Source organism: Diabrotica undecimpunctata, chromosome 3 (genome assembly GCF_040954645.1).
Source record: "Diabrotica undecimpunctata isolate CICGRU chromosome 3, icDiaUnde3, whole genome shotgun sequence".
Lineage (NCBI taxonomy): Eukaryota > Metazoa > Arthropoda > Insecta > Coleoptera > Chrysomelidae > Diabrotica > Diabrotica undecimpunctata.
The window spans coordinates 50,105,129-50,118,351 of NC_092805.1; the positions used below are offsets into that span (position 1 = coordinate 50,105,129).

General features: G+C 34.5%; 1 protein-coding gene across 1 annotated transcript in view; it reads right to left on the bottom strand.

Moving 5' to 3' along the window:
* tous (testes of unusual size) overlaps positions 1-13,223 on the bottom strand; it is a 151,973-nt gene that overhangs the window by 59,859 nt on the left and 78,891 nt on the right. Inside the window, exons 8-9 of the mRNA XM_072525865.1 lie at positions 7,474-7,771; positions 3,449-3,540 (exon numbers count right to left, since the gene is read on the bottom strand). Coding sequence (XP_072381966.1) covers positions 3,449-3,540; positions 7,474-7,771 — 390 coding nt within the window. The remainder of the gene's footprint in view (positions 1-3,448; positions 3,541-7,473; positions 7,772-13,223) is intronic.

Sequence of the window (13,223 nt, forward strand, 5' to 3'; positions counted from 1 at the left end):
AAACTATGATATTCCTTCTTTCAGTCCTGGGTGCTTCTACCTTATCCGTTGGTAGCATTTCTGGTGTGTGCAAAGCTTGGACGCTACCCCCGAGCGAGAAAAGTTTATACCTTTGTTGTGTTATATTACTAATATTTTAGCCTGTGAAGAAAAAAAAACCAGCACAAGTATACATGTAGAATAACCTAAAACAAACAAAGGAAGAATATAAGTGTAGGTAGACACTGATTGCTGAAGCAAGACAAAAAGTGTCTACCCTCGAAGTAAACTGGGTAAATTGTCTAGAACATAGCACAAAAAAAGAATAAGAAGAAGAAGAAGAAAATCTTTGGTTATATACATTTCTAAATAATTTGTACAAAAAAAATCTTTTTCGAGAACGATTTTCGGAGTGGAAAAAGTCAAATATTAGTTAAATAAAAATGTGATTTTTGTTACAATCACAACCAATAATTGTGGCTTATTTCCACAAAAACAAACAATAATATTTAACTTAACAATGCCACAAAAAAGTAGTTTCAAAACCTTACCATAGGTAAAGAAGTTAGACCAGCGTCAGATCCATGGAGAAATGTGGACAGCTTTAGTAGAAGTTGGTTAACAGGTTTGTTTAATAGAATTATGGAAGAGGAACAAATACCAGACCAATGGAAAAGCAGTATATTAGTACCTGTTTACAAAAACAAAGAAGACATTCAACAATACACTAACTACAGGTCCATAAAACTACATAGTCATACCATGAAAATATGTAAAATAGTAATTAATAGAAGAATAGGGTGTTGAGCCAGTTCGCGTCCGCAGTAGAATACTGCACGTGCACCCTGGGTAATATAAAGGAACTAACACAAGAGGCGCCACATAATCTTTCACAAGACCTCCTGGCAGAAAGAAATCAGACTTTTCAAAGTTATTAAAGATGACACTGTCAACAAATGGACCTTCTAACTGCCAATTGGCAAAAGAACTCGGACCAAATGTACGGGTTTGTCAACTTAATATATTGTTTTGATTGTTTATTTTGAGTTCAAACTTAGTTTATTGAGCCAATAAAAAAGAATTATAACTTATTTGTTATCAAAAGTAAAATAATCCTTATATTACCTGTGTTCGATGGATTCAAAAGATTTTCTAGTTGTCTTTTATCGGGTTAGAGAAGAAAAGGATAAGAATACAAATATATTATATTACAAAGATTTACGTTTCTTTATTTTATATGAACGAATAAAACAATTATTAAATTCTGTCGTTATCTTATCAATCAGCATACAAGAAAATAAATCAAATTATTATGATAATAAGATTATAAAGCTACATACATTTATATTACGTGAAAAACCAATTTAACTTAAAATTTTCTTTACTTGAAAAAAGAAACCACAAAACTTTAAACTTTTGATTAGCCTAACAAAACCTCAGTTCTTAAATTTGAATGCTAATGACCATGATGTCGAAACGATCCTTCACAGATATAAAATTCAATTGTACAAACACTTACAGTTTATTTTCTTCTTGAGTTGTATGTTGGAACATACCCAGTCTCCTCAAAGATGTGATCTCCCCTTTTTTGGCACCTCGGCTCCTTCTTTACGTCTCGGCAAACCTCCTGCAGACTACACAAAAAACACCTGATTCACTTCTCCAAACTCCGCTACTTATTTATGACACCAGGACCTCCTTTTGTCAACTTGATGCCGTAAGAATACTTTCACATATACTTTATAAAAATGCCCACGGTAGATACAAGGACCTCTTTTAATCTACTTGTTATCTCCTTCTTCAAACCATTCACTTCTTTTCGTTACGCCGGTATCCAAACTCACGAACCACACCCTATCTTTTAGACAAACGACTGTTTTCTTTCGATGACCAAAATATGACTGACTTCTCCTGTCTCATCATCGACTCCCAAATTCCCATTTAAAAACGACCGTCCAATCAAAAAGCTTAAATTGTGTTTACTATGATATTGGAAAAGCCTAATTTCGGATTCAGAGAAAACTAAATAGCTTACTTTAAAATTGGTTTTTTTCAATACATCATTTATACATATTTCAAAAGATTAGAATATGGTCATTTAATACTCGACTCTACAAACAATGAAGAGATTAACTTACAGGTAAAATGTCTTCTAATTCTAAACAAAGGTTTTTTGATAATTTTGTTTGCAACGGAAACAGGTCGTTTGCCAAACAAATTTCTATTCTTATCTACACTAAATCTTATCTTAAATTAATATATACATTTTTGTTTATAATGATTTCTTAAAATTTTATTCCGATGGATATTTTTATTTATTTTTCTTTAGTTGGGAAAGAAAAAGTATGACAATATATATATATATATATATATATGTATATATATATATATATATATATATATATATATATATATATATATATATATATATATATATATATAGAAAGCATCAGTAGAGCAAAATCGCAAATTATAATTATTAAAAGAAAACGATACCAACCTGGCAGCAATACCAGAAACACATACTTAAAACGAAATCCAATTAAATTTAAGAGAAAAACCTAGGCTATGATCTACTTGGTGCTATCTAAGATAAATCCATCCTACAGTATAGCGACCTATAATATACGCACAAACATAGAACATGTAGCCTTAATTTCCACTTCTACCAAGAACAACATCCACTGGGTAATTATGAAAATTGGCGATATCACAATAGCTAATATTTATCTATTGTATTGTATTGTCTTCTTTGTTAATACATAAAACGTAAATGTAATGTACCTAACCATACGCTAAATAAATGAATAGAAGAATACATACGTTAATAATTCGAAATATCTGAAAATTAGTTTGGATTTATCCAAGGCAGATCAACAACAGATGCAAATATGATAAGGCAGCTGTTGTAAAAATACTGAAATATAAAAACAAACTCTCATATGGTATTCATTGATCTTGGGAAAGCATGCGATAGAGTTTATTGAGAGGTTATGTGATGGGCGCTCAATAAGAACGGAGTTTCCGATGAGTATGTGAGAGACATGTATGAAAAAGTAATAACTAAGGTAACGTTCTCTGTAACCCTGTAGGGTAACACACTATTTTCCGGGACACCCTGTATATTATTAAACAGTAGTATGGAAAAGATACATCCTTGTCTCAAGTCTACATCCTTTATCATGTGCTTTTTGGTCATAGTATAGGTCTATTAGGTTATACAGAAGAGCTGCCTATGCTCAAAATTGGGTATTGTACCTTACTCTATTCATTTTGTTGTTTTTAATGTTTTATTCTTTGTAATGTTTACTATTTTGAGCCTTGACTTTTTTTTATAATTCTTGATTTTTTAATCGGTCCCATTTTTATAACGTTTTAGATTATTATAAGTATACTATCAGTGACGTTTTTAATATTATTTTACTATCGATTTTATGAAAACTATAATTTTAAGACAGTATTCTCTTACCTTAGAAATAGTTCTATTGTGCATATTATACTCCACAACTTCTGCTTTCTCAAGCAAAGGCATTTTCACAACATAAACCACACCGTTATTACCTGTAAAAATATTTATTTATATTTATTTGAAATTTTATAACACTTTGAAGAAATAGTCCGGGATCCGAGGCCCATTTTTACCATTGATTATTGACAAGCTAATTTTTCGTGAATAGCTTCATTTTGACGAGACGCCCAACTTTTGTCCTTACGACAATATGCATTTGTGGTAGCTAACAGGGGTAGCAGAGATGAAATATGTTGATATCCATGGTGATCAAACCTTCAATCACCTATGTAGCGACGATGTAGTGGACTAAGAACCTTCAAACAGCTGCAAGAGCCAAACTCAGCAAGGTGCAAGGACTTGCGTATATAGGGATAACTGGTGCCATGCGCACTACTCCAACAGTAGTTAGAGAGGCTCTACTAGGCCTGCTTTCCTTGCATGTGATAACACAAGAAGAAGCAAAATTGGGAGCCTACAGAATAAAACAATCACTGAAACTTTGCAATGAAGGGACAGGGCATATGAGTATCACATGGACTGTGACGAAGGACATTATTGATGAGAAACCAAATCACATGACAAAAAGTACAATTTTGGATTTATGGAAAAAGAAGAAGTATCATAATCACGTAACCATAATGTTGGCGGACCAACATCCAATAGATACTGCGGACCAACATCCAACGAATAATAGTTAATAATATATAACACATCAACTGGCTGCAGTAATAGCGGTGTAGAACAAGTGGGTTCCAGAGAAGAAAAAATTTTGTTATATTAAAATAAGCATGGAGTAACTAATTGATTTAGCAACAATCATGGTTTCAAAATATAATTTGATAATTCATCTAGATAATTCATTTTACCATTTTTGTATTTATTTTTTTAGCAGACACTTATTTTCTGTACGTTTTCTCATATGCTTTTTTTTTAAATGCCGTATTGCCAGATTCCAGTAAGAGCCTAAAAAAGTATCCATTGAATTCTGACAGGTAACGGTGGGGGTAATCTTTTTTGGATATCTACGTCACGGAACAACACACCCTTAGGCCAGAAGACCCCAGGGGAGTGCCCGATTAACCGTATTCCGGCTAAAACCTTAACCACCGTTCCAGAGCGGTGGTCTTGCCACTCAATAAACAACTAAAATAAAAAACTAAAAATTTATAAATAACCATACCTATTACCGTAAATCAGAAAAAGTTTCAGACGTTAGGCCAAAAACTAAATAATATTAACCACAACTTTCAGATCCCTGGCTCAATTTCCTCCTCTGTCCTCCTGCTTCTTTCTCTTCATCACCCCAGAAATCAGACAGTGTACTTCTCTCCATTTGTTCTCTCCTCTCAACATTATATTTACAATGTTTTTTTCATTCAGCCCGAAACCCATTCGACTCTCGAAATCTCCCTTCTCATTTGCCAATCTCTGATAGTTAAAAATGTGGGTGGGAGTGTCCGGTATCCCACAAACAGTAAAGTTTGTCGAGGCAGATTTGCCTATTCTATATGTGAAGGTGCCAAAACTACCATGTCCATTGAGAAACTGCGTCAGGAAGTAGTCTAATTTCCTGAACTTACATTCCCACCAAGGCCTCAGATTCCCACCAAGGCCTTCGTCCACCGTGCCTTCCCGCTATCATTCGCCCATTCTCTCTGCCACTCTACTATCGTTCTTTCTCTCTCATTTTCATCTATATTTACATCCATCGTCCTCGCATACACCCTCGCTCACTCTTTGTACAACAAAACGATCGGTATCACCGCTCCAATGACATATAAAGCCACATTTGAAACTGTCCTATATGCGCTAGATACTCTGAGGAGCATTTGCCTTTGCGAAGTCTCCATCAGCTTAGCTTATTTCGCAGTGTTTAGTACACTACACCACATGAGGGCAGCGTAGGTTACCACCGACTAGAAAACTCCATTTAGCACCTTTCTTTTGGTGCTACCTGGGCCTCCAATATTTGGCATCAGCCATATCATCGCCTCCAGATTTCGGTTCGCCTTCTCTACCGTCTTTTGGATGTGTACTCCGAACCTTAGTCCTTCCGACAACCAGACTCCCAAATACTTATTCGATTTAACCGATGCAACCTCCACACCTTCTACTATAAAGCGAAGAGAGGATTTTTGCCGGCTCCCTTTGAGAACTAATACCTCAGTTTTTTGAGGCGCTAGCTGTAGATCGTTCTTTCTGATCCACCTACTAATGCGACGCAGGCTGTGTTAGCCGCATTAGCTATGTCCGTTTTCTGACTCGCCTTCGCAACCAGTGCGAGTTCATCGGCATAAGCTACAAGAATGCATCCCGTTGGCATCAGTGGCCTCAATACCCCGTCGTACAGGACATTCCACAGGATGGAACCTAGTACTGAACTCTGTGGAATACCCTGCGACAAACTGATGCTGGTATCTTTTTCTCTTATGGACCTGTCAGTAAAGTATCTGTCAATTACGTTGACCAGGTACTCACTAACGCCCAATTCTCTCAGCTTGGACATGATTTTTTCCCATGATGCCGTATTAAAGGCATTCTTGACGTCAAGCAGGATGAGAGCCACCCTAGAGCAGAATACAAAGAGATGTATTCTGCGTAACTAAAGAGGTTACTTCTGTGATCGCATCTATGGTGGACCTTTTGGCCCTAAAACCATATTGGCTGTCACTCAGCGCATGTTTATTTCTAGCTCTCGCTCAAGGCGGCCTTCTACAAGCTGTTTATATAATTTAGCTATCGAACTAAGAAGGTGAATTGGCCGAAATCGCACCTCTTCCTTTTCACCTCTACCTTTCGAGATAAGGACAACCTTAGCTTTTTTCAACATTGTTGGAAACTGCTGTTGTTCAAGCAGTTTGTTTAGCAATCTCAGAAAAATCTGCGGGTATCTTAGTGCGGAGAGTCTTACTGTCTCCGGCATGACTCCATCTGTGCCAGGTGCCTTTCGGATCTTCATCCGTCCAACAGCCGCGCCGAGTTCCAACTTAGTAAAAGGTTCCTCATCTACGAAACCATAACTCTTTTATGCCTATCCTCAACCTGAGGAAACAGTTTTTGTATTAAACGAAGTTTCGTCTCCTCAGGCATTGGGTAGGATGTCCTTTTCCCCTTCAATTCGGTACAGATAATCCTGAAGCCCTGCCCATAGTTATCCCTTTCGAGATCCTGAAGTAGGTTACTTCACCTTTCTTTCTTAGATCTTCTTATCTCATTCCTGTAATCATTCTGCCTCCGCTTTAATTCATTTATTCTCTTTTCCAAATCTCCTGCTTGTACTCTTCTTAAACTCTTACACTCTCTTCTTACTCTCATGCAATTTGTCCTCAGATTTTCAAGCTGCTCGTTCCACCAGTATGGTTGTTTTCTTTTATACCTCCCATTTGATCTTACACAAGCCAACACCTGTGCATCACTCAGACCCTCAATTAACTCACGCACATCTGCACATCCCGAACCAATCAAGCCAAAACTTCTACAAAAATTTAAACTCATTTAAACATCTTTTAGATTGATATCCCCATTTTTACGTTTCTGTCTTTTGCTAGCTATTTCAAAACTCACATACTTGTGTAAGCTGAGCGATTCTTCTTCTAAAACTGTTTATAAAACTCGTTGAAACCAGTGTGATGTCCAGAAAGGATTTATTATTACCTCTCACGAATGTAGGTGCCTTACCGTCATTTAATACGGTAAGCCAAATGGCGTGGATCCATTCTGATAGGTATTTTCCTCTCCCATCTTGCACTCGTGGATTTCAGGGACAAACCTTCGCATTCAGGTCACCAGCTATGACGACCTGTACAGTCTTCATCCTAGCATCTTGCATAATTCTCATATGCTTAAAAATAGTTTTTCTCCACATTTTTCTTATTCATTAGCTATTAGATTTATAATTTAATTAAGGTGCATGAATAATAAATTTAACATTATTTCAATGAATAACTATACGTATAGTTTATTAGTTTTTTTCAAAAACTTACCAGTAACAAACATCATATTATCTAGGGCTGAAAGAACAATAGCATCCAAGGGAGCGCCAGGTGGAATCACTACGTCTCTTTGTACGTTGGAACTAAAGTATTCTCTAACATGTCCGTCATGTCCAACTGCAAATGCATTTTTCCCATCTCTGCTTAATTGGATTCCTCTGGATTGTACTGATTTGATGACTGTTTCATGTATTCTGGCAGATTTTACGACGTCCCATAGGTATACGGCGCCTTCCATACCACAGCTAGCTAAGATGGTATCGTCATTTGACCATGCTAAGCCTGTTATCTATGGAAAAGAAATTTTTAATAAAGTTAAAACAGTATGAACATGAAATAAGCCATACTCTTTAAAAATAACTCTAACCATATTAACTGAAAACATTTACTAGAAATTATCGAATGTAGGAAACACTGCAACATTACCTAAAGTATCGTGCAAATGTCAATTCAATTATTATATATTGTTGTTGATATTAATTTCAAACTAAACTCTTAGAATAAGACTCACTCAGAAATAGACACTAGAAAAACTAAAAAAATTGAAAATCATCAGATAAACACCAAATTGCAAAAACTATTCAAATATGGACGACTAAAAATACTAACAAATCAACTACACAAAATAGAATTTTTGGTGAATGAAGAAAAGCACTAATGTTTAATAAGAGCATTTTAAGAAAGATCTTAAAGACTCGTATAATTATCAAAAAATGACTTTACTAAATACTATTTTAAAACTAGCAGCGAAAGAATAGCATTAGAACAATATCAGTAAGAAATTAGAAAAGGAAAAAGTATTAGACCAAGTGTAAATATCTCGCATAAATACAAGATACAACTTACTATAAATATGACAGTATTCTACACTAGTAAACATAACAACAACAGTAGAAAATCTAATTACAGTACAGTACTTGCTAAGATAGAGGTGAAACGATAGAACCGATTGTATTAAAAAATAGCATAAGACAAGTGAACATCTTTGGTCCTTTTTTGTTCAATGTAATGGTTGACAAAATTATAAAGAAAGTGAAAACAAAGAAATACTATGGAATTGAGGCAAACGAACGGACAATTATTTGCTATAGAGATGTTGCAAGAATTATAGTAGAAAGTGAGAATGACTTCAAGAAAATGTTTTATAAATTTTACCCCATTTCCATACAGTACGACATAATACATAATACATAACATTATTATTACTATCTACTTCTTTACATAATTAATTATGTATCAATCAGCCGTGAATCATTACTCAGATATTATTTTGGTGCCTTATGGTAACATAATCCCGTTGTAATGCATCTGACATCCGTAGACATGCGGTTTTCTTTGATACAAAATATTTATTCCTTGCATTATATTGGTTTCGTATATCTGTTTTATGGTTCATTTATTCAGACGCTGTAAAAGCGATTTTGCTAACAGGTCTGTTAGCAGACTTTGTCACTTTGTATAATCAATAATTATTCTCAACCTTAGATACTAACCAAGGCGAAGAACTTCATAGTTTTGTACAGAAGTGAAGGAAAAATGCAAAGAAAAGAAATAAGCTTACCTGAGATACGTTTTTCGAAAGAAATGGAACATAATTTATACGGTCTGCAAAAGGAAATATGGCGCTTCTTAATAGGTCAAAGAACGGAGATAAAGGAACTAATAGAACCAAAACACATAGAAAAGGATAAGTAGATGAACTAGCTAAAAAAGCTCTATGCAGAGAAAGAACAAACGACGCTAGAACCGGAAACACCAGAAATTACCACAAATGAAGAACTTAATATAAACGTGCAGGAAGTTCGTAAAATACTTGAACAGCTGCAGGACAGAAAATCAGCATGTAAAGACAGGATACCAAATGAATTACTAAAATATTGTGGAGCAGCAATGACAGAACAATTAACAACAATAATTAAAAAAGTTATAAAACACAATAAAATACCGAAAGAATGGATAATGCGCAAACCTATTCTACTATTCAAAAAAGGAGATAAAAAACAGTCAGAAATCTACAGAGGTATAAACTTGTTAAATACTACCCTGAAACTTATAACTAAAATTTTACAAGTGCTAATAAATTAGAAGATAAGTTTAGCAGATGAAAAAAAGGGATTTCGTAGTGGAAGATCGTGTACAGATGAAATACTTAAGTTATAAAGCAAATTACTGAGAAATCACTAGACTCTAATAAACCAGCATTTCTGTATCTGATTGACCTAAAGAAAACGTTTGATAGAGTCAAAGACTCAAAGATGTAATCCATCTTCTCTATAATAGAGAAGTTCCCCTAAATATTATAAAAACTATCGAAAACATCTACCAAAATAATAAAATAGAAGTCAGAAGACATGGACAACTTACAGAACCTATAGAAATAGGCAGCGGAATAAGAGAATGGAACTCATTGAGCCCCATACTCTTCAATTTATTCATGGATGAACTCATTAATAGCGTTAACAAAGGAAGAGGATACAGAATGGGAAACAAAGAAATAAAAATACTCTGTTACGCAGACGACGCAATATCGATGGCCAAAGATGAAGATAGTCTGCCTGAGGATGCCTTAATAACACTATATGGCGAAATAGACAGAGTAATACTGAGACGAAGTCAAGAATTTATAAAGCCAGTGTAAGACCAATAATGACATATGTCTTAGAAATAAGACCCGACATAGCCACAACGCAAAGGCTATTGGAACCGGCAGAGATGAGAGCACTGAGAAGAATTACAGGAAATACGATAAGAGATCGAAAGAGAAGTAAAGACATTAGAAGAAAATATAACGTACAATGTATACATGAATGGACACAAAATAGGAAAAAAGAATTAAATAACCACCTAGATAGAATGGAGGAGACCCCTGTCTATAGAGTGACAACCTAACATAGAGGTATTAATCCACCTATGAACAAGCAAAATTGCTTATCAAGAGGAAGAAAAAGAAGAAGAGCCTTAGATACTTGTTATTTTATATTATAATATGTTACATATATTTTAATTTTGCAGGTCTTATTGATTTAAAAGTCAATGTATATATAATATTCTGTTTTATGTTACTTGCTTTAAATATAGTTTACTTATAGTATTCTTGCTTATTTCTTTGTTTATCGTAATAATCAATCCGAAAAGGAGAAACCAGCGGGTTCTTGATTGAACGTACAAATCCATGTACTATTTCTTATGGGCTTATATGTTATAAAGAGGTCATTGCATGTGCAGAAAGCAACAAATAGAAAAAACAAACAACCATGATAATCTTAAAAAAAATTATATATTGCAAATCTCTTGATTATTCATTCTATCTGCTTTACTTCACTCACCAGATTTAGATGTGTACCTTTAAGCTTATAGCACCCAATCCCTTTAAATTCTTTCTTCTGAAATTTGATTTCCATTTTGTAACTACAGTCAGAGTCTGTTCCCTTCTATCTATGACTGTACCATTAAATGTGCTGTAGGCTAAAATGACCAGGTCATCGGTACAGTCCAGGATACCTGTCATTACTGTTACCTGCTATTACCCCATCCATGATCAGATCCTACAAGAAAAGATATAAAACTTTCACCGGCGGACAGCCTCTGGCTATTTGTGCTAACACTGTTTCCCTCAGTAACGTTGTGTATATCATACGGCTTCTATGTGTTTAGTTTATCCATCTGCAGCTTATTTCGTCTATTCGTTTTAGACAAATATTTCTTGTGATTGCTTTGTAGGAGTTAAATGCTTCTTATATATCGAAAAATGCACCTAATATCATCTACTTGTTTTCTAGAACGAACTACACACTCTGTATAAGATGGTGTACTGCCGTTTCTTTAGAAAGTCCATACGCCATCCCTAATATGCTTATTGAGTAGTTTTTCTAGAGTCTTCAGTACGAATTACATCAGACTTATGGGTCTCGGGGACTTTTTCCTTTTTTTTACAGGTTTGGGATAAAAGCCACTTTTATTTGCCTTTATTCTTTTGGCATGTACGCCAGTCCTAATCTATACGCAGTACCATATATAATTCTTTTATACAAAAGGTCATTTTCCTTCTGTAGAAATATTGGATAAATCCTGTCCGGACACGGAGATTTATATGGCTCAAATGAGTTCATTGTCATTTTTTAACAGTTCTAAAGACATGAGTCGTAGGCAGTCTTACACCAATTAACTCCTTTCGTTGTGATGTTACGAAAGTTAGTTTATTTCCTAGGTTTATGTCTAAATCTTGTTACCTAACAAACTGTAGTAATGGCTTACTTCTTTCATTGGTATTTGTACTGCTTCCTGTCAGATGATGCGCATTCTCATCACATCAGATGATTAATTGCAGTTTATTTTTCTGTAATCTCTTACTAGATGTTTCTCCTCCCTTGATTGCGGTTGTTTGGAATCATCCTATTGGTGGTATGCTGATCAAAGAATCATCTCCTTCATATTTCCTTTCTTTATGATCTTCATCCATACCATGGTTAAATCCTTCAACATGATTGAACGAGCCTTATTCACTGTTCGTTCTAGTTTCTAGATAATCAGGTCTGCTTAAGCTTGATCTAGTTAAGTATTATGATGGCGTCTTTGTACCACCACCATCCGGAGTACTGTTAAGAAATTGTGTTATGACCTAGTTTGATTGTTAGAGTTCCTCCAAAAGAGATAATATTTAACTTACTTAAGTTAGCTAAGAATGTACCGTGATTAGTTTTTAGACGTGTAATTGTCACTGTCAACTTATTTGGCTTTGCGTATTTAAAAATATAGGCAATATCTTGTGGTAAGGTAGGGTGGACAGTATAACACTAGTTATTTAAATTCGTTGCTATGTTTTTCCATTTTTCTTTTTATTTTATTAAAATTCTGTTATTATTATATTGCTCTTAGTCATCCAATGTAAATTTAGGTACAAATAGTCCATCATGGGCAGCATTTTTAGCAAGCTGGTCAATCAGTTCATTTTTTTCTTGACGCCAGTGTGATTTTTTACCCAAATAACTGTAATATATTTACTATATATTTTATTTTTAATAGGACAAAGGATACTAAGTCGTCCAATGTAAATAAAGTCCATCATGGGCAGAATCTTTAGCAAGCTGGCCAACCAGTTCATTTTTCTTAATATTAGTATGATTTTTTACCCAAATAACTCTAATGCATTTACTAAATATTTTATTTTTCATAGCACAAAGGATACTATTTTTTTTATGTTTAGTCATATTTGAGTTTAATGCTTTATTGACTCTCTTTAGAGAGTTTTATAAAGACAGCCAAAGACCACACGATAATTTCCCGAAATGAGTAAACACTCTCATAAATCAGCCATCTGAAGTACGTTTACCTATCACTGTCTCAGAAATAAGAGCAGATTTAAAGGAAATAAAGAACCATCGGTTACTGGTAGCAAGTATCTCCGATATAAATTGACAATCGAAAAGTTAGTAGAGGATGAGGAGGAATTTAAATGCTGTATCACAAATACCCGATAGCAGAAGTAAAACAGAACGACAATAAACGAGAGACAATGCAAAACAAGTTCATGTACCGAAAAGTAATAAATGTAATCATATAAACTGAAAAAAAGAAGAAAGTTTCAGTTATAAGTCTCAAGTATACTCAAAAGCAGCGAATAATTAAAAAAATGGTATAAAAGGAAAGATCACTTCCTGGCAGAAAAGCCAGGTTCCAGAAAAAAACAGGTTCTACGATATTATTGATTAGAGAAAAGTTTATGACATCAGTAGAGGAACAAC